The 23,632-nt window shown below is 35.9% G+C and overlaps 2 protein-coding genes across 4 annotated transcripts in view; one reads left to right on the forward strand and one right to left on the reverse strand.

Annotated features, from left to right (window-relative positions):
* The first annotated feature begins 1,079 nt into the window (after window positions 1-1,079).
* LOC117315217 (mucin-2-like) lies at window positions 1,080-18,012 on the forward strand. Its single transcript, XM_033869364.1, has 15 exons — window positions 1,080-1,196; window positions 1,531-1,578; window positions 2,143-2,169; window positions 2,501-2,545; window positions 3,808-3,843; window positions 5,029-5,141; window positions 5,665-5,727; window positions 6,037-6,139; window positions 8,465-9,178; window positions 9,435-9,467; window positions 12,045-12,200; window positions 13,203-13,232; window positions 15,625-15,675; window positions 17,343-17,505; window positions 17,755-18,012. The coding sequence occupies exons 1-15, from the start codon at window positions 1,160-1,162 to the stop codon at window positions 17,927-17,929; spliced, it is 1,794 nt and encodes a 597-aa protein (XP_033725255.1). The 5' UTR covers window positions 1,080-1,159; the 3' UTR covers window positions 17,930-18,012.
* A 254-nt stretch (window positions 18,013-18,266) lies between these two features.
* The window catches only part of LOC117315195 (GTPase-activating protein and VPS9 domain-containing protein 1-like), a 46,735-nt gene continuing 41,369 nt past the window's right edge, over window positions 18,267-23,632 (reverse strand). For all 3 annotated transcript variants that reach the window (XM_033869355.1, XM_033869349.1, XM_033869343.1), the window contains one exon: window positions 18,267-22,968. In XM_033869355.1, coding sequence (XP_033725246.1) covers window positions 22,693-22,968 — 276 coding nt within the window. In that variant the 3' untranslated portion in view covers window positions 18,267-22,692. The remainder of the gene's footprint in view (window positions 22,969-23,632) is intronic.

The raw sequence follows: 23,632 nt of genomic DNA on the forward strand, positions 1-23,632 counted from the left end.
TATCTAATAGCAAATATTCAAATCAGTTCTCCCTTTTGTTACTGAAAAAATTTTCTCAAGGAAATCATAGAGTGAAATTATTTGAAGTGTTGAAATAAAAAAAAACACTATTTATACAAAAGTGTACCGATGTGTGACTGCTATAATATCATATATCGGTCAAGGTTAACGGAAACGTAACGGAGCCCTAGATAAGGTATTACACAAGTTATCTAATGATAGCACAAGTCAGTCAAATGAATCCTGTGAAGTCTTATCTATTGAGAGACGAGCATTTTCATTCCTTGTTTCCATGACATACTTTCCGTTACGTGGGACTCTATTTTCAAAACTAATGTCAGCAAATTCAGTTTTAAAACCTCACATTTCCTGGAACGGGAGTTCATATATAATTGTCCAAACAGTTCTTGTAACGAAAAACAATGATTTCGACGATTTATCATTTTTCCAAAACATCGCGTGCGGATAACTTATTTTATTTCCAGAAAATAAAGTTATAGTAACGATGTCCATACTCTGTTTGCTTACATGTTTACATCGAGCGAACGACCACATAGAGCACTATCGTGAATTTATTTTTGAACGGTTTGGTTTGGTTTGGCTTTATTTAACGTCTTATTAACAGCAAGGGTCATTTAATGACGTGCCAGGTTTTGGAGGTGGAGGAAAGCCGGAGTACCAGGAGAAAAACCACCGGCCTACGGTCAGTACCTGGCAACTGACCCGACCTACAGTCAGTACCTGGTTTTTTAGGTTTTTTTTTTGTTTTTTTTTAACGGAATGTAAACAGGACACAATCGGTCAAACGTTGATTACACCTTAAAATATTACTTTCATAAAAGTTAATGTAAACTGCCGAATAATTGCTATAAAACTGCAGTATGCATCTGCCCAGCCCCTCTAGGACTCGTCAGTGATGAACCGGACGTTATAATCTAATCATGACTATTGTGTAAGATTTTATATTATACCTAACTTTCATTATCTGACACTCTGTATCCGTATTTTAGGAATCGTGCTAGTTTAGCGTAGGCTGATACAATATGTACAACACAGGCACGCAGTGTCCTTGTTAGATCTTATTGACGTCTGTTATCTCTCCGATACACACTACTACAGAAATACACTATCGCAGTTATAATAGGGACTGCTGGCTACAATGGATTGCTTTAGGACAATTCTGATTTTCATTTCTGGTAGGTTAAATAAATTCTCTTAAAAACGGTGTGAGTTATGAAAATAAAAATACTATGTATGATATCATGCATTATATAACATGTGTTACTTATTTGATAGACGATGTTGGGTGATGTACGTATGTCTTTATTGCAGTCCTATTATGAACTGATTACTTATTTAAAGGCAACATTAAGGCACTAGAAATTTGAATCTTTTACATATCTCTAACAGCCTGTTCAAAGAAACACTGGAATCCGTAGACAAACACTGGTTTTGTTTAAACTTGATATTTGGATGATGCAGAGATATACGAATAAGTAAAAAGGAGTCACATTCACCTTTACGTTTCAGTATTTTCAAGAATACAAGCTTCATCGGTATGTGAAGATATTTTTACAGGTAAGTGAATATGATAAAGATTACTAGGCATTGGAAAATAAATATTTAATGTGAATGTTAGCCTGACGAGTCATAAAAGGGAGGTTACTCTTCATGTACTGTTCATTTACTGCTCTATTATGTAAAAGCAATTTACCTTTTTTAGAATCATAGATAGATATGCTCCTCGCATTTCGAATAGAATAACTGCATGTGTGGTTCGTGTGTCTGATTTTGATGTTTTAGCATAATTCTAATAGTATTTCTTTTTTCTTTTTTATACATCTTTGATTCTTGTCTTAACATAAATACAAGGTAATCTATACTGTAAACTGTCTAGTGTACATATTCCATCGAGGTCTGGTTCTGAAGTTCTGTCAAGCTCTCCAAATCCATTCAACTTTTTTATTGATCACAAGTAATATCAATGCAAATCGTTCAATACTTCTACGATTGGTAGTAATTTGATAATTTACCTATAATCGACAACGGAAAGGTTGTGGTACTAATAACTAGTATCTACATATCAAATTAGCTGATATATCAAAACATCAGTCTTTACAAACTCATTTGTACGTTTTCTAGGAAAGGTTATCCCGCCAGCAGATTGCTGTAAGTATATTTCAAAATTATATATCATGCCGCAAACGAAATCCATCTGTTACATTCTCATATCATATTTTTTGAATGCTGACTGTTATCTTTCTGTAAAATATTGCAGGATTAGTAAGGTTTCCAACGAGACTTAGAGCAAAACATATTACTGCTGATGGCATGGTGTGTCTGTGGCGACTTTCCAGGGGAAAATTCACACAAACAATGAGTGAAGCAATACACATACATCAATGTTTCTCTGTTAGGTTATTTCTATCTTAACAGTTTAAGAGTATGTATATCATTATATCATTATCATTAACGTGTAAGATTTATTTTTCTCCGCCAGCCCACAGCCATGACCGCGCGGAAATCAACCCCAACTGCAGGATAGGTTAGTATGATCTGAAAGGGGTGTAACATATAGCGTGTGGACTGCAAGTGCTACATATATTAAACATTTTGTTGACAATATCAATGAAGTTGTTATTCTGGAACAGCTAAGGTTAAATATGATGACTGTTTCCACTAATGATTTAGAACGCATTTATAGCATCATCACACTGAAATATTTACATTTTCACTTCGCTTCACCTCAATGAAACTAGTAAACTCGGATTACTTTCTTTCCCTAGGAAGATCTTGATCGCGTGCTTCTGTTCTGAAAGACAGATTTTTTCCCGGTATGTTTAAACATTCACTGTTTGCATGGAACAGCTAATTTATGAACTACAAAACATCTTAAGAAAATGTCAGTGTAATGAAGACAGTTTATAAAACACACGATCTAACAGAACACTGACCGATAGAACCTAGGTTCTCTTTAACTTTGACAATGGAGATCACTAGTTTCGGGCCGTCAAATACCGCCAATTTTCAAATAAATGTTTCTCTACTTACTTTCATGAGAATTTACATTCCAGTACGACATGAAGTCCTATATTTCGAGAACATTACAGTTACATTGTTGCATTTTTACCGTAGAAGTAGTGGTCTGGAGCTCTGAACACCGCGGCTATCAGATTGCATGCGTATACGGTCACAGGAGTTCGGTTATAGATTTTGAGTTACATATGCCATCTGTGAATAACCGCAAGACCAAACATCCGAGCGGACCTCGTGCAAATGGTACATGGAATGCTTCGTAGGTCACTTCATTTGCATGAGGTTCACTTCCCTTAATCAGTCCATACAAGCAACAAAATTGACAATCAATCCTGGACAAGAAGCATGGTACGTCATCATCACAGCAGCTCGTTTTAACAACGGAATAAATAGTTTTTACCTAGAAAATTAAAGCTTGGTGTCGGGCACACACCAGCGAGAGCTAATTTTACGTATCCTGTTGCCTTAACAAACACAGGTGGTTTTCTTAGTGTCACTAGACGTTCGATGCCAAGCACAAGTAAGTAAGGAAATATAAAGTCAGAGAGAAATCATCCTACATGTGTGCACCAGATCTTCTTGACCCAAGCACGCATTACAAAGTGCTATTCCCAGTTTTGTAATCAATTCTTAAGCACATACAATGGGTTCCCATACGGGGGTACAAACACTCATATCAAAACGAACATTGATATACTTTGGCCAAAATGAAATGTTAAAATAATTGAAAAAAATAATAATCATGTTTTTTTTCACTTCTCACAATTACAGACCTGGCATCAGACCTAGAACCGGTTAGCGAAGTCGGTATGTATGACCATTATATATATATATATACTTATTATCCGCATACCTAGCTCACGTTTATAGTATGGACAGTTTTAAATAATAAATACCCACATACCTAGCCAAAGTTTGTAGTACTTATAGATATTGATATGGTTAATGAACATTAAGAAACTTATATTTAATACGCATATCTAGTCATCCTCAAAAGGATATTTGAATTAGTAGCCCTAGATAGTAAAATGGGTAGTCAATGACACTAAAATGGATAGGCAAGGATAGCAAAAAATGTTTAAATGGGTAGTCAAGGATAGTTAAATGGGTAGTCACGGATAGTTAAATGGGTAGTCACGGATAGTTAAATGGGTAGTCAAGGATAGTTAAATGGGTAGTCAAGGATAGTTAAATGGGTAGTCAAGGATATTAAAATGGCTAGTCAGGGATATTAAAATGGCTAGTCAGGGACATTTAAATAGGTAGTCAAGGATAGTAAAAATAGGTAGTCAAGGACCCTAAAATTGGTAGTCAAGGATAGTTAAATGGGTAGTCAAGGATAGTTAAATGGGTAGTCAAGGATATTAAAATGGGTAGTCAAGGATATTAAAATGGCTAGTCAGGGACATTTAAATGGCTAGTCAAGGACCCTGAAATGGGTAGTCAAGGACTCTAAAATGTGTAGTCAAGAATATTTAAATGGGAAGTCAGGGATATTTAAATGGGTAGTCAAGGATAGTAAAAATGGGTAGTCAAGGACCCTAAAATTGGTAGTCAAGGACTCTAAAATGTGTAGTCAAGAATATTTAAATGGGTAGTCACGGATAGTTAAATGGGTAGTCAAGGATATTAAAATGGGTAGTCAAGGATATTAAAATGGGTAGTCAAGGATATTAAAATGGCTAGTCAAGGATATTAAAATGGCTAGTCAGGGACATTTAAATAGGTAGTCAAGGATAGTAAAAATAGGTAGTCAAGGACCCTAAAATTGGTAGTCAAGGAGATGTAAATTGGTAGTTAAGGACATTTCAATGTGTAGTCAGGGATATTTAAATTGGTAATAAAATATGAGTTTATATATATTTGGTTTATGATTTAGGATTGGTACCTTTAAGACGATTTCTATATTTGAAGCTTTAACTATATACGTGTATTTGGTTTATATTTATGATTTAGGATTTTTTACCTTTTAGACGATTTCTATATTTGTAGCTTTAACTATTTTAAGCAAGTCACTTGCCAGCAATGTGAAGTTATGTTTTGGTTGCCCTGAGAATGATTTCTTGGGTCAGTGTAACACCGTCATCGCCTGCCATCCACACACAGTAAGTACACTTGTACAAAGCTCCGATATGTTTAGTTGTTTTACATTGTTTAACATCTTATCAGCAGCTATAGTCATTCAAGGACGGCCTCCCGTGCGTTAGAGCTACATGCTTGTATGTTTTGGAAGGTTGCGGTATATTCATGTTTGTCTCCTCGTAATAGCGCAATTAAGCAGCTGTTATGTCTCGGCAAAACCTTCAAACGTTCAACTAAAGACCAAAAGTGAGGCATTGTTAAGGGAAGAAATTTGTTTAGAAAAAAAAGAGAAAAGCTAAAATCCTTAGTTCGCATCTTACGAACATGCAATTGGGGCAGCAGGTACATTTTTAAGCATTATCTACAGGACACCCCGAAGTGTGTAAATATATATCCTGTAGGTAAGTTTAATTCGAATATTACAGGACATTTGTTTGCATTTTGCATTTCTGACAAATATTCTTAGACATCTTACTACTGTTTAGAGGAATATACTAACCTAAGTACATCATATACATATCTACACCGATGTTGTCTTTATTCCAGGTGTGCTACAACGAAACCCACTCGGACAAGTACCACCACACGCGGCATATGTATGGATGCATCGTACGTCTTAAATATAAAACTACTGAAAGCGGTTTATTCTAACAGTTTACTAAATCATCATGTTACATACACATAACGTATCCTATAGTTGGTATTATCAACTTAGCCTCCAACGAACGATATATAGAGAAAACTTATTCAGATTAAGTGCACATTCGTGATCGATCCCCTCTTTCTTGTTATAAACATTTGTGATTTTAAATAGTTTATTGACTAGTTAAAGTGTTCATATCTGTATAAATTCCAATTTTATTATACATACAATCTCACCAAAAACTGAACAAACACATCTCTGTTTTTTATTTCCAGTGGGAATCTAACCACGTGACGCTGAATGGGCACCACTGTAGTCAGCCGGACCATGGAAGTTCGTCAGGAACAAAGACATGTAACCATGACCTGTGTAACTTAAGTAGGTTTTACTCCAGCTATTGACTCTAGATTCCTTTTCTTTTTCTCCTTTTCTCGAGTTCAGCACTGTTGGAGATGTAGGATCAGGAAGAACTAAGGAAAGTTTAATGGTCGATATCATGTTTCTTCTGTAAGGGATTCAAAATCACATGTTTGCCTGGTGGATCTATTGTCACGGTCCAGGTTCTTGCATGGAGAGGTATTACCTGGATTTGACATAGACTTGCATGCCGGGTTTGGTTGTTGAAGCGAAAGACGTTCATACCTTTAGTTAACCTGGTCGTATTACCAATGCCCTTTTCAAGGGATTTCGAATATCGGTATTTTGAGTTAGAATTACCGTCCAATTTTTAATGTTGATATTTTTTCTGCATCACTTGAATCAGCGTCAAGTCTATAGTTGGAACAGATGTTCAGTTTTATACTTATAAATCAACACCTATTGTATCCATTACTAAATTCATATCTGCTATTCATTGATGTCTAGGTGAGTATGGTCATTATCCCAATGCGTAAGTAAAGCATCATTCAGTAAAATGTCACCTGTTCTATTTGCAGAGTTATAGTATTGATATTTACACCTCGAGTTAATACAAAATACGCCTTAACAATAGGGAAACAAAATATCGAGTAGATATAGGGGTGCTTACCCTATTCGGAACTCCCCGTATGGACTGTATATTTGCTAACCCTGTTCGGAACGCCCCCGTATAGACTGTATGTTTGCTAACCCTGTTTTGAACGCCCCGTATAGACTGTATGTTGGCTAACCCTGTTTTGAACGCCCCCGCATAGAATGTATGTTTGCTAACCCTGTTTTGAACGCCCCGTATAGACTGTATGTTTGCTAACCCTGTTCGGAACGCCCCCGCATAGAATGTATGTTTGCTAACCCTGTTCGGAACGCCCCGTATAGACTGTTTGTTTGCTAACCCTATTTGGAACGCCCCGTATAGACTGTATGTTTGCTAACCCTGTTTGGAACGCCCCGTATAGACTGAATGTTTGCTAACCCTATTTGGAACGCCCCGTACAGACTGTATGTTTGCTAACCCTGTTCGGAACGCCCCGTATAGACTCAATGTTTGCTAACCCTATTTGGAACGCCCCGTATATAGACTGTTTGTTTGCTAACCCTATTTGGAATGCCCCGTATAGACTGTATGTTTGCTAACCCTATTTGAATGCCCCGTATAGACTGTATGTTTGCTAACCCTGTTTGGAAGCCCCGTATAGACTGTATGTTTGCTAACCCTGTTTGGAACGCCACGTATAGACTGTATGTTTGCTAACCCTGTTTGGAACGCCCCGTATAGACTGTTTGTTGGCTAACCCTGTTTTGAATGCCCCGTATAGACTGTGTTTGCTAACCCTGTTTTGAACGCCCCGTATAGACGGTATGTTTGCTAACCCTGTTTGGAACGCCCCGTATAGACTGAATGTTTGCTAACCCTATTTGGAACGCCCCGTATAGACTGAATGTTTGCTAACCCTGTTTGGAACGCCCCGTATAGACTGTATGTTGGCTAACCCTGTTCGGAACGCCCCGTATAGACTCAATGTTTGCTAACCCTATTTGGAACGCCCCGTATAGACTGTATGTTTGCTAACCCTGTTTGGAACGCCCCGTATAGACTGTATGTTTGCTAACCCTATTTGGAATGCCCCGTATAGACTGTATGTTTGCTAACCCTGTTTTGAACGCCCCGTATAGACTGTATGTTTGCTAACCCTATTTGGAACGCTCCGTATAGACTGTTTGTTTGCTAACCCTGTTTGGAACGCCCCGTATAGACTGTATGTTTGCTTACCCTATTTGGAACGCCCCGTATAGACTGTATGCTTGCTAACCCTGTTTGGAACGCCCCGTATAGACTGTATGTTTGCTAACCCTATTTGGAACGCCCCGTATAGACTGTATGCTTGCTAACCCTGTTTGGAACGCCCCGTATAGACTGTTTGTTGGCTAACCCTATTTGGAACGCCCCGTATAGACTGAATGTTTGCTAACCCTGTTTGGAACGCCCCGTATAGACTGTATGTTTGCTAACCCTATTTGGAACGCCCCGTATAGACTGTATGTTTGCTAACCCTGTTTTGAACGCCCCGTATTGACTGTCTTCCTGTTTTTAGTATGAAAATTACCGTAATTTCAGGAAATATTAAAAAATGGAAGAAAATAAATTCGTGATATATGTTAAAGTAACAGGTCATAAACGAAAACTGCTAAGGAAAAAAATCTCGGAGAGAAAATGTTTGTTGTTACCTGTGTTCATGTAATGTATGTTACTTGCTCTAATTTGATTTACATTTATAACATTTACAGGTGCAATACATTCAAAGCAATTGGCGCATTTAATGAATTCAATTGCAACAACTACAACTCAAAAGCCCACAACACCGACAACTACAACCACAACTCCAAAACCCACAACACCGACAACTACAACCACAACTCCAAAACCCACAACACCGACAACTACAACCACAACTCCAAAACCCACAACCCCGACAACTACAACCACAACTCCAAAACCCACAACCCCGACAACTACAACTACAACTCCAAAACCCACAACACCGACAACTACAACCACAACTCCAAAACCCACAACCCCGACAACTACAACCACAACTCCAAAACCCACAACCCCGACAACTACAACTACAATTCCAAAACCCACAACCTCGACATCTACAACCACAACTCCAATACCTACAACCCCAACAACTACAACTACAACTCCAAAACCCACAACCTCGACATCTACAACCACAACTCCAATACCTACAACCCCGACAACTACAACTACAACTCCAAAACCCACAACACAGACAATTGCAGCCACAACTCCAATACCAACAACAGCGACTAATACAACTGCAAATCCCAAACCAACAACATTATTCTTCACAACTCCGATATCTAACACAGCCGAAACCATTACTACAGAACAGTCTACGTCTGCTGAGCTAATTAATTCAACATCTACCACATCGACGCCTGTTGTTACAAACGCAGGTGCTGTTAATTCAACAAGTAAGTCGTAATGTTTGTTAGCATTTCGTTTAATAATCATCATATGTCATATGTCATGGAAAGAATATTAAATTTCAATGAATAAAAACAATATCAATTGGTTTTGGACGGGCTACCTAACAAATTGCCCTTTTTGGACGGGCTACCTGACAAATGGACCTTTTTGGACCGGTTCGTTGTTGCATTTCAAGCACCATTGTAACAGAGTATGTATCATGTTTCTTTCTCTCTTTTTTCTTCCCAAAATTACCTATAGCCACGCCTCTTCCACCAACACCCTGTAAACAAGGTATGTATTAATATACAGCGTATTCAGATTTTAGTTTGGTTCAGACTCAATCAATCGTACAGGTCACTCAAGTGTACTTCGAGCTTTGCATATATTGCTTTAGTATTTTAGCCTATGTTATATTACCCATTCGCACAGTATATGCTCAAATAGGTAGGATGATCATGTGTTATTTATATAGGGTATGATACTGTTTACAAACGACATGTGATCTTTATATGGGCGCAAGAATTGTGCCTGCTGCCCCCATTGCATGATCGTAAGAGGCGACTTAATTTGGGATCTTATCTTTTCTCTTCTTAACAACTTTCTTCTTCCTAATGTCTCCCTTGACAATGCCTCACTTTTGGCCTTTAGTTGAGCGTTCGCCGCTGTGAAGAAGGCTTTGGGTTCTGTCCCCTGGCCGAGACATACCAGAGTCTTTAGAAATGGTAGTTCCTACTCCTGCTTAGCGCTCAGCACATTTTGAGTGGGACAACTGGACCGCCCGTTGTCAGTATAATGTGACCGGATGGGGTGTCCTGCTGGGTGTCTTCGGCAGTATGCTTCAGTGAGGTAGCACTATAAATCGGCAAAAGATCCGGCTATCACAAGGAGACTTAACACGAACAAACTGCAGCCTCCCAAGACACACATACGCAATCACCACACGCATGCATGTCGCACACACTGGAGGCCGTCCTTAAATGACCTTAGCTGTTTATAGGACGTTAAACAAAATAAACCAAACCAAACCTAACTATATGGGAGCTATATTTTCTTAAAGCAATATATTCATGAGCATGTGTGAAAACTATTCAACATGAATAATAATGTAAGGAATAGAAGATCAGATGTCAGTATAGAAAAGAAGAACACATGTTGTTTATTACTATCATATTACAGTAGAACACGTGTCATTAATTACAATCATATTACAGTAGAACACATGACGTTTATTATTATCATAGTACAGTAGAACACGTCTCGTTTATTACTGTCATAGTACAGTAGAAAATATGTCGTTTATTACTATCATAGTACAGTAGAACATATGTCGTTTATTACTATCATAGTACAGTAGAACACATGTCGTTTATTATTATCATAGTACAGTAGAACACATGTCGTTTATTACTATCATAGTACAGTAGAACACGTCTCGTTTATTACTGTCATAGTACAGAAGAACACATGTCGTTTATTACTATCATAGTACAGTAGAACACATGTCGTTTATTATTATCATAGTACAGTAGAACATATGTCGTTTATTACTGTCATAGTACAGTAGAACATATGTCGTTTATTACTATCATAGTACAGTAGAATATATGTCGTTTATTATTATCATAGTACAGTAGAACACATGTCGTTTATTACTATCATAGTACAGTAGAACACGTCTCGTTTATTACTGTCATAGTACAGTAGAACACATGTCGTTTATTATTATCATAGTACAGTAGAACACATGTCGTTTATTATCATCATAGTACAGTAGAACACATGTCGTTTATTATTATCATAGTACAGTAGAACACATGTCGTTTATTACTATCATAGTACAGTAGAACATATAACGTTTATTACTATCATAGTACAGTAGAACATATGTCGTTTATTATTATCATAGTACAGTAGAACACATGTCGTTTATTATTATCATAGTACAGTGGAATATATGTCGTTTATTACTATCATAGTACAGTAGAACATATGTCGTTTATTATTATCATAGTACAGTAGAACACATGTCGTTTATTACTATCATAGTACAGTAGAACATATAACGTTTATTACTATCATAGTACAGTAGAACATATGTCGTTTATTATTATCATAGTACAGTAGAACACATGTCGTTTATTATTATCATAGTACAGTAGAACACATGTCGTTTATTATTATCATAGTACAGTAGAACACGTCTCGTTTATTACTGTCATAGTACAGTAGAACACATGTCGCTTATTACTATCATAGTACAGTAGAACACATGTCGTTTATTACTATCATAGTACAGTAGAACATATAACGTTTATTACTATCATAGTACAGTAGAACATATGTCGTTTATTATCATAGTACGGTAGAACACATGTCGTTTATTATTATCATAGTACAGTGGAATATATGTCGTTTATTACTATCATAGTACAGTAGAACATATGTCGTTTATTATTATGATAGTACAGTAGAACACGTCTCGTTTATTACTGTCATAGTACAGTAGAACACATGTCGTTTATTTCTGTCATAGTACAGTAGAAGACATGTCGTTTATTACTATTATAGTACAGTAGAACACATGTCGTTTATTATTATCATAGTACAGTAGAACACATGTCGTTTATTATTATCATAGTACAGTAGAACACGTCTCGTTTATTACTGTCATAGTACAGTAGAACACATGTCGTTTATTACTATCATAGTATAGTAGAACAAATGTCGTTTATTCCTATCATAGTACGGTAGATCACATGTCGTTTATTCCTATCATAGTATAGTAGAACACATGTCTTTTATCATTACTATCATAGTACAATGGAACACATATCATTTATTATCATCATAGTACGTATGCCATTTCAGGGAATGGAACACTGATGTGTACTGACCATAACAACCCTCCACACTTTGAATGTCACTCATTTCATCAAGAGACCGGCATTTGTAAATGGCATGACGCGAACGGCCACGACTTCGCGGTAGATAATTGCGCACAATACTGCAACTTTTGTGACGAGTGTGAGTAGATCATCCTAATAGAATATACGATTTTCAAAATTCCTCTGGAAGGTGAATATGGATCACTGTTGTGTTGTAATAATAATTCATATGTTCAAACGTTTAAATTACTGAAACAGCTTTCTGATAGAGATTCGATACGGTACACTACAGACCACATTCCCCGAACCATAATGTATACAACTTGGGAGCTCATCATTTTCATCTAAAATTGAAGAATGGGGCTACATGTATGTTTAAAATCTGTTTAAATTATGGCCAACAGGTTAACTGTTTGATGACATAAATGATTACAGACTTACCTGTAATATCCACTCAGTAGAGAGGAGAACCCCCATAGATAGATGACCTCTGTACAGACCTTCTTATGCAATTAATTGTGTTACATTAAGAACTAAACATGTGAGATTTATAGAAAGAGTTTCCTTGGCTTTTAGAGCAGTTTCGACTGATTTTGCTCGAAAAGCTTGCTGTACTTTTTTTCGAACTTTACTTAAATAAGAACTATAATATATGTCTGTGCTTAGTGCTAAATGTCCATAATGTTTGGTGGCTGATGTCGGCTATGTCACACAGTATATAATTTACCTAAAAGTAACGAGGACTCTATCTGGTCATTGTGATTACGATTTATAGATGATTTATCAACATTATGACCTGTTGTATATGTTATCCATCTGACATTAATCAGTAATATTGTTATCAGCTGATTAATACTTAAGACTTTTCTCTTGTTCAGAATATTTTATTTTACAATAATAAGAATAGGGAGACATGACAATGATCTGATAGTTTATCCTTTATCCATTATTAAAATATCTTCCTATTTTATGACCATGTATAATTATGAATATGTATTGACATAACGTTATGTATGAACTGTTATAACCATGTATAAATATGGATATGTATTGATATGTATATTTAGAGAGAGGCATGGTATAGGCAACAACACTTACCTGTTGGTAGGGAATTCTAAAAATCATCATTTAATATTTACAGATTGTGAAAAACAGTACAACGCAACATCAGGTAAACAGAATGTTCAATATGAGAAGTATTAATTATTTATTTGTGAATGATCTACCAATGTCAGTAGTATCAAAGCATGATAAACATGTGTTTTGAAAATTATCTAATTAATCAACAGAATACCCCCCAGGTCTGTATTACAGAATCACGTCCCCAATAGAATATCCCCGGGGCCTGTATTACAGAAACACATCCCTAATAGAATATCCCCGAGGTCTGTATTACAGAAACACCTCCCCAATAGAATATCCCCGAGGTCTGTATTACACAAACACCTCCCCAATAGAATATCCCCAAGGTCTGTATTACAGAATCACGTCCCCTATAGAATATCCCCGAGGTCTGTATTACACATCCCCAATAGAATATCCCCGGGGTCTGTATTACAGAAACACATCCCCAATAGAATATCCCCGAGGTCTGTATTACACATCCCCAATAGAATATCCCCGAGGTCTGTATTACAGAAACACGTCCCCAATAGAATATCCCCGAGGTCTGTATTACAGAAACACATCCCCAATAGAATATCCCCGAGGTCTGTATTACAGAAACACATCCCCAATAGAATATCCCCGAGGTCTATATTACAGAAACACGTCCCCAATAAAATACCCCCGAGGTCAGTATTACAGAAACACATCCCCAATAGAATATCCCCGAGGTCTGTATTACAGAATCACGTCCCCAATAGAATACCCCCGAGGTCAGTATTACAGAAACACATCCCCAATAGAATATCCCCGAGGTCTGTATTACAGAAACACATCCCCAATAGAATATCCCCGAGGTCTGTATTACAGAAACACATCCCCAATAGAATATCCCCGAGGTCTGTATTACAGAAACACGTCCCCAATAGAATATCCCCGAGGTATGTATTACAGAAACACGTCCCCAATAGAATATCCCCGAGGTCTGTATTACAGAAACACGTCCCCAATAGAATATCCCCGAGGTCTGTATTACAGAAACACGTCCCCAATAGAATATCCCCGAGGTCTGTATTACAGAAACACGTCCCCAATAGAATATCCCCGAGGTCTGTATTACAGAAACACGTCCCCAATAGAATATCCCCGAGGTCTGTATTACAGAAACACATCCCCAATAGAATATCCCCGAGGTCTGTATTACAGAAACACGTCCCCAATAGAATATCCCCGAGGTCTGTATTACACATCCCCAATAGAATATCCCCGAGGTCTGTATTACACATCCCCAATAGAATATCCCCGAGGTCTGTATTACAGAAACACGTCCCCAATAGAATATCCCCGAGGTCTGTATTACAGAAACACGTCCCCAATAGAATATCCCCGAGGTCTGTATTACAGAAACACGTCCCCAATAGAATATCCCCGAGGTCTGTATTACAGAAACACGTCCCCAATAGAATATCCCCGAGGTCTGTATTACAGAAACACGTCCCCAATAGAATATCCCCGAGGTCTGTATTACAGAAACACGTCCCCAATAGAATATCCCCGAGGTCTGTATTACAGAAACACGTCCCCAATAGAATATCCCCGAGGTCTGTATTACAGAAACACGTCCCCAATAGAATATCCCCGAGGTCTGTATTACAGAAACACATCCCCAATAGAATATCCCCGAGGTCTGTATTACAGAAACACGTCCCCAATAGAATATCCCCGAGGTCTGTATTACACATCCCCAATAGAATATCCCCGAGGTCTGTATTACACATCCCCAATAGAATATCCCCGAGGTCTGTATTACAGAAACACGTCCCCAATAGAATATCCCCGAGGTCTGTATTACAGAAACACGTCCCCAATAGAATATCCCCGAGGTCTGTATTACAGAAACACGTCCCCAATAGAATATCCCCGAGGTCTGTATTACAGAAACACGTCCCCAATAGAATATCCCCGAGGTCTGTATTACAGAAACACGTCCCCAATAGAATATCCCCGAGGTCTGTATTACAGAAACACGTCCCCAATAGAATATCCCCGAGGTCTGTATTACAGAAACACGTCCCCAATAGAATATCCCCGAGGTCTGTATTACAGAAACACGTCCCCAATAGAATATCCCCGAGGTCTGTATTACACATCCCCAATAGAATATCCCCGAGGTCTGTATTACACATCCCCAATAGAATATCCCCGAGGTCTGTATTACAGAAACACGTCCCCAATAGAATATGCCCGAGGTATGTATTACAGAAACACGTCCCCAGTAGAATATCAAATGTTTTTGATATCACAATATATCCTCAGTCGATAGCACACCATCATGATATTAACACTATATCACCAATTTAATGTTAAAATGATATTGATCTTCTGTACAGTTCATTGACGACATGACAAAGCTAGAGAGAACTAGGATAAATTACTATCATATATATATTATATTGCAGGTCCAGGCAGCACGTCAACACTTAGCACACAGGCACCGACGACACCACCGAGTAAGTCATAACCTCATACCAGTAAACATAACCTTATACCAGTAAACATAACCTGATACCAGTAAGTCAAAACCTGATACCAGTAAATCATAATCTTATACCAGTAAACATAACATTATACCAGTAAGTCATAACCTGATACCAGTAAGTCAAAACCTGATACCAGTAAACATAACATTATACCAGTAAGTCATAACCTTATACCAGTTAACATAACCTGATACCAGTAAGTCATAACCTGATACCAGTAAGTCATAACCTTATACCAGTAAGTCATAACCTTATACCAGTAAACATAACCTGATATCAGTAAGTCATAACCTGATACCAGTAAACATAACCTTATACCAGTAAGTCATAACCTTATACCAGTTAACATAACCTGATACCAGTAAGTCATAACCTGATACCAGTAAGTCATAACCTTATACCAGTAAGTCATAACCTTATACCAGTAAACATAACCTTATAGCAGTTGGTCATAACCTGATACCAGTAAACATAACCCGATACCAGTAAACGTAAGCTTATACCAGTAAACATAACCTGATACCAGTAAACATAACCTGATACCAGTTAGTCATAACCTGATACCAGTAAGTCATAACCTTATACCAGTTAGTCATAACCTGATACCAGTAAACATAACCTTATACCAGTAAACATAACCTGATACCAGAAGGTCATAACCTTATACCAGTAAACATAACCTTATACACGTAAGTCATAACCTGATACCAGTAAACATAACCTGATACCAGTTAACATAACCTGATACCAGTAAACATAACCTTATACAAGTAAACATAACCTTATACCAGTTAACATAACCTTATACCAGTAAACATAACCTTATACCAGTAAGTCATAACCTTATACCAGTAAGTCATAACCTTATACCAGTAAACATAACCTTATACCAGTAAGTCATAACCTGATACCAGTAAACATAACCTGATACCAGAAGGTCATAACCTTATACCTTATAGCGGGTACGTCACACATTGATAGTGGGTACATCATAGATTTGATAGCGAGTATGTCATACATTTATAGTGAGTACGTAATATATTTTAGCGGGTACGTCACACATTTTGTAGTGGGTACGTCATACAATTGATAGCGGGTACGTCATACATTTATAGCGGTATGTTAAACACTTTATAGCAGGTACAATCATGCATTTTAGAGCAGGTAGGTCATTCAATCTATTGCGGGTATGTCATACATTTTATAGCGGATACGTCATACAATCTATGGCGGGTATGTCATACAATTTTTATAGCGAGTACGTTATATATAAATAACAGGAACGTCATACATTTATAGCGGGTACGTCATACATTTATAGCGGGAATGACATACATTTTATGGCTGGTTCATCATACATTATAGCGGGTACGTCACACATTTTATAGTGGAAACGTCCATATAATTTATAGCGGGTATACACGCCATACATTTCATAGCAGGAACGTCATACATTATAGCGGGTATGTCATACATTAAAGCGGCTATGTCATACATTTTATAGCGAGTAAGTCATACAATTAATAAATTCTACGTCATACATTTATTTTGTATAACATTAGGATTACATTGACATAAAAGGTAAATATTTATTCCATTATTTCCCACATTATGCGTATGTATACTGTTATTGTCAGCGACCGACCGCCACTGTATGGTGTGCGGTTCAGAAGATAATGGCATGCCGTGTACTGTCCGACAGACTTACTACAACTCATCACATCAGTGCCCCAGCGACAAGGACTTCTGTATGACGTCAGTCTTTGTAGACGAGACTGGGTATTCAAGCATCTATAAAACGTAAGGACAACTGAAATGTACCATTATCATCCGATACATCATTGCCGTTATAAATACCATCTTCACTTATATAAATACCAGTTTTTACTTTTATAAATGGTAACTGGTATATACCCTAAAAGTATCAATCTTTTAAGCTATTATTTTATACTATACATATCACCAGAACATATGCTATTTCAAAACGATTTCTGTGTAATAAGAGACCCAGTAAGGTCTAGTTGATATGTTTGTGTTTCACTGATTTAGGTGTGTGGACGAGACCACATGTATGAACAAGTGGTTGGCTTTCTCCTCCGATAACGACTACTGTCTATACTACGGCAAAGTCAATATCGCTGGGAAGTACCAGTGTCACTTTTGCTGTACGGATGACAATTGTAACACAGACGTATATCCATCCTCTCACATGTACGTGGGATAGTGCTCACTTTCACTACCTAAGGATTCCATCGTGTTTGTCACTTTTTGTAACTTCAATTAAACAGTAAAACGATATGGACAGATTTGTTACCTATTTTTACATCATTTCAAATTAACTTTTAAATTAGTTCAGAGTTATTCATACTATTAAACACCCAAATGTCCCCACACAAACGAAATTACTTTCTAGATAGATCGATAAAGACCTTAAGGAATTAATGTCGTACCTAACTAGGTTGACGCACACTCCACCAATCTGTAACATCACTTGGCTCTGGTGCTAGAAAGCATGTTAAATTATAACATGGGACGAACTTTACAAAAAAAAAAAAAAAAAATCAAATTTCAAACTGCCTTTATTTCCAACGAGCAACAATGACTTTTCTTCGATAACAATAATCCTCCTGAAACAATGCTGCTATCATTTGCTATTCTCAACAATTCCTCAATCAGTAACACACATGCAAGCTACAACAGGCAATGGTACGACGAACACCTTAAGTTTCCAATGTATAATTTGGAGTATATGTTATGGCATGTGACCCAGGAACGCGTGGGTCTAGAATCATCAACAAAACAAATGTACAAGAAAGGTGTGCAGATTATATATGTATACAATTCAGAATATCACTGTAATATGTTTTTTTTTTTAATTTTATATCTCATCTTGCAATAAACGTTTATTTTAAAAACACATCTTTATGAAGGAAACGATTACAGCATCTGAAATTCTATTAAAACATATATAACTTGCATATAAATAAACTCATTTCTCACATACTGTACACTTTGCAAGTGTTGTCGACATATTTTGACATACAAGTTTTGAATAGCTCATTTAGAAATAGTTATAGTCATTATAATTGACCTTTTTATGCTTCCACCACATTATATATATCATAGTTCCCAATATTTTACATTTTATATAACTTTCCTCTATACAGCTGAGTATGGTTCACTGAAAGTGTGATTCAGCCAACCATTAACTAAACAGATTCTACCAACCTAGATACAACTCAAATTCCAGAACAACAGCAGTCTCCCTTGTGAAGTTAATTCTATACATTGTCAATGTGATACTGAGCAATAACACTGTTTATCAAGGCATTCACTGTCAATAACTGATAAATATTTTGTGATTCGTCAACATACTGTGTATATAGGTAGATAAGCATGAACATGTTGCATGATATACAAAGAATTTGCTTAGATGCCCAACCCATGGTCCATATATGTACTGTGGTTTAGGAATTTGTGTCAAGTCCCTATGATGATGCAATAAAATAAAGAAAAGGCCTTGTAATTAATTCTATGGATACATCGTCTGGTTAAATAGTTGAGTAACGTCTGATCATTTCACATCTGATACTTAGGGTGTTGTTTTATTATAGTAAAAAAAGCTATCTACCATCTTATCATTTGAGATACTACATGCAGGTTTAAAACATTGTGAGCAGTCTTTGGTGCAAGTTTCTGAGCAAGTACAATTCAAGTGGACGATTAAGGTAGCCCACAGCCATGAACAAGTGAATCAAACGTCTATATACTCAAATGAAGAATATATGAACCATTACGAAAAAAATATGAAATTTGGATGAAAACCTGTGCATGTGATCAATTACTTGGAATGTAGTGATATTCTACATGGCAGACTGAAAATATTAACAGAATTCCCTAAACAAGGCAAGAAATTAATAAAGACCTCGGGTTTTGTTGAGATTTCTGGGAATTTTCTTTCTTTTAATTACATTTGTAGGCAGCTAGCATTTTGCAGTAGCTATTCTGGTACCTTGGAATTGGCACAATGAACAAGCATGGGCGGCTGTTAGGTACAAAATAAATACATTTTTTTCCGAGAATTACTGCTCAAGACGGCCTTACACAAACTCGAGCACACTTTAAGGTATAGTCATGATATTTTTATTGCAGTTCAAACATATTTTTGAAATTATAGCTCTTTGAAATATCAGAAAAAATAGACTATTACATTTTGCCTATTCCACTTTAATAACTATATTAAAACCAGTTCTTTATAAATATTGACAACATGAAATAATGCTATTCTTGAATATTATTTTTCTGATGAATATTTAGTGTAAACAATATAAATAAGGTAAAGACTTATTTTTTACATCCACAGAAAAATATCACAACATTGAAACTATTTAAAATGTTTTAATATCAAAATATACTATCCTTTTCACTTCGTGGTGATGTTATAATTAATTTTTTTTATTTTTTATATCGGGTCTTTAAACAAATTTCACTTAACCTTAGCACAACTATCCACATGGTATTAAGTAATGCCTTATATCTACATTTCTATTATTTGAGCTAATCGATCCTTAAGTTTATCATAGAATATATGAGGTAAGTGGCAGCGCTATCTATGTATAAAGGTGGAATAGGTCTACAAATTCAGTTCCCTTCCTATTTTTTATTCATACAAGAAATATCTAACCTAATCTAGTCTATTTTTTCCTAGACATATCCAAATAACATATAAATACTTTTGTGTTATTTTTCATTCATTGAATTCCACATAATATTGAAGAAAGAGACCATGCCTGGTAATATGAAAAAATAACATGTGAAAATAAAAAATCTGTCCTATCCAAACATATTTCTTATCAAGACACATTTAAATGCTTGACGACTGGTTCATTTGGCTAAAGTAATAAACAAATAGTACTGTATCTTGCAAATTGTTAATAAAAGCATCTCAGTATATCTATTCTGCAATTTGCCAGTGTAGCAAACCTCCAGCATATTATATGAATTAGTATATCTTAAGATAATTTTCTTACAATCCAAATCATAATTTTTCAAGAGAATTTGGTTAACTCAAAACAACTGTCTAAACAACTGTCTTCCATCCAGGAAACAAAATATGACATCGCTTGAATAATTAAAAGAAAAGTGTCCAGATAAACCTGTTTTACTGTAAGTAGTTTTCTGGAGTGAAATGCATAATATTTATTGCAATAATATCAGAGCTATCACTGACAGTAACTTCAGGAAACTGATGTCTACACATATTTCAATACTGAACATATTTATAATTTTTATTTCAACTGTTGATATCTGGTACGAAGTGGTAAATTAATATGGCAATGTTAAAATTATGACTAGGCAGGACCAATGTCCAATGTGAAAAAATTAATTTCTCTAAAATCATATCATTTTATTGTACAGTATTGCTAGCTACAATCAATACCCCATAGTGCATTCACTGTTTTTCCAATACCAAACACTTATTATGATTAAATGTTTGTCAAGAAAATAACATATCAATCACCAAATCTAGGCAAAGGGTACTGTATGATTTAGCACAATTATGGTTATGTCAATAAAAAACAAATCACAATATATCAATCTATAGAGGAAATAAAGAATGCATTGAGATATCTTATCACAAACCTTCCAACCTTCAACAAAGCACTTCATAAACACATTGAGTATAATTCAATTATTAAATACAATGCAAATTTTGTAAATATCAAAGTGGATATGACGTCATATATGTATGTATTTATGAATTGTAAATAATGCACATAAATTAAATATAATTACACTTCCAGTCCTTATTGTAGAATATAAACACAGGTGAAACCCAAGGAAATCATATATTGATGATTTAAAACATGATGTATAAAAAATATTCCTGGGTAAACAAAAGCTATTTACAAACAAGTACATGTAGTGACACCATTGTAATACTGATAACCAAGTGACCCATGTTTCAGACTTGACACTTCATCAAGCAGGAATCTAAAGACCATTTAACTTACACTTATCATTAAAGCTAGAAATATTTGAGCACTTTGTACTTTTCAAATAACTAAATTATACATTTACAGTGTTTCTGTTTTAAACACTTTGTGAAAAATTTGTTGTAATTTGTAAATTGGAAATTCATTTTTGTGATGATTTCAATAATGTGCACATATAGATAAAATAAAATATTACACAACAAAATTTGAACAGTTTTGGCTCGTTTGTTATTAATAAAAGTGTCTACTGACTACATGGGTTTTGTTAAGGGGAACATTACAAAATATTTTATCATCTACTACCTACTTAACCATGGTCATCGGACCCTTGGACCAGATGAGCTAACAAAATATTAATACACAAAATATTTCTGAACAGTTTTAAAATAGCACTACAATATGGACTGTAATGCTGAAATTTTGTTTCTTTCCTACATAGAAAATAACAGGGCATGACTGTCTGCATAGGGATGGCAAATCAAAGTGAGATATCTTTGAAAATAATTTGAACAAGGTCTTGTGTTTACAACTTAACCATAGCAAACCTTTCTATTATATTAGAAAAGGATATCATTCAAGATGCCTGATACTAACTTACCTATAAAATCTCAACAAAATGCATGATTTCTCAACTTTTCAAACAACAACCTAAACTATTCTTTTGTCACATTATGGTAAACACATAACGAAAGTGCATTTAAAGCAGCACTAGTCCTTTAATACAAATATCATCTTCCCTGCAAAATTAAAATGTCTATAATGAACGTTAGCATTCAGATGATAATGAAACAAATCAGATATCTTACATGAAATCTAAAGAAAAAGGATTCCTGAACTAAAGCTGGTGCATAACAAAGCTGGTTCCGATATACATTAATATTAACGATAATCACCAGGGATGTGTATCAGTTGAGAGGTGATCACAGATCATGCATGGTCTAAAGGATATGTGATGATGAACTCTTCAACAGTAAAGACATTAAATGTAAAATCATTCCGATGAGTATTCCATGTTTTTTATGAATTCAACAGCTGACGAAAACTGCATCCACCAATACTGCTCCTCACCAGACAGCCGGTCCCCATAGAAGCTGTTGACAAATTGTATTGTAGACAGCAAACATAGGGGGTTGGCCTTGATCACAACATATATCATCACAGGCATGAAGTCATCAGCTGCAGGAACGGACTTCTCGTTAGCCATACTTAACAAGTTCATAATGGTGGCAGCACACCTTTGTACACATTGCAGCTTGTCTTTTGGTGTCTGGAAAACATTGATAAAAGCTTAAGTTAATTAAGGCATTGATAATCAAAGTTAAAAAGAAATCATTTTGGAAGCCAAGTAATAGAAATTCTGCTTATATTGGCTACTTCACACAAATGAGTATTTAAACATAGATTTAAACAATATACGGTCTAAAATGTGTACTTAAGTTTTCCATGAACAAAATCAATATAATTCATAAGGCAAATTCACAAGAGGCCCATAATGGTCACCCAAGTTGTTAAGTGTTTCAGTCAATTTGACCGATTTTAGCTCTGCATATCAGCCCGTGGGTCAGTCAGGCCAACAATTCTAACAAGGTTAAATTTAATTCCAATAGAAATTCAATCATATCAGGAAAATAAAGATGTATCCCCTTTTACAAAATCTAGATTGTAAAAACCAGAGATGACCAACCAAGTGATATAAAGCATGCTACTGGCCCAATATCATGACCTAAACTGAAAAGGGCTGTAACTATTACAATAAGATCAGTCCAAATGAGAATACTGTTCAAAATTCTGTAATTTAGGATCAAATCGGTCCCATTGTTTAAAGCTGCACACAAAGTGTTATTTGTTCAAGTTGTTATGTTGACAAGGACCAAAGGTAATAAAACTACAAAGGACCACAACTCTTTAAGTTATAAATGAATAGGCCAAAT

Source organism: Pecten maximus, chromosome 2, assembly GCF_902652985.1.
Source record: "Pecten maximus chromosome 2, xPecMax1.1, whole genome shotgun sequence".
In the NCBI taxonomy this organism is placed as follows: Eukaryota; Metazoa; Mollusca; class Bivalvia; order Pectinida; family Pectinidae; genus Pecten; species Pecten maximus.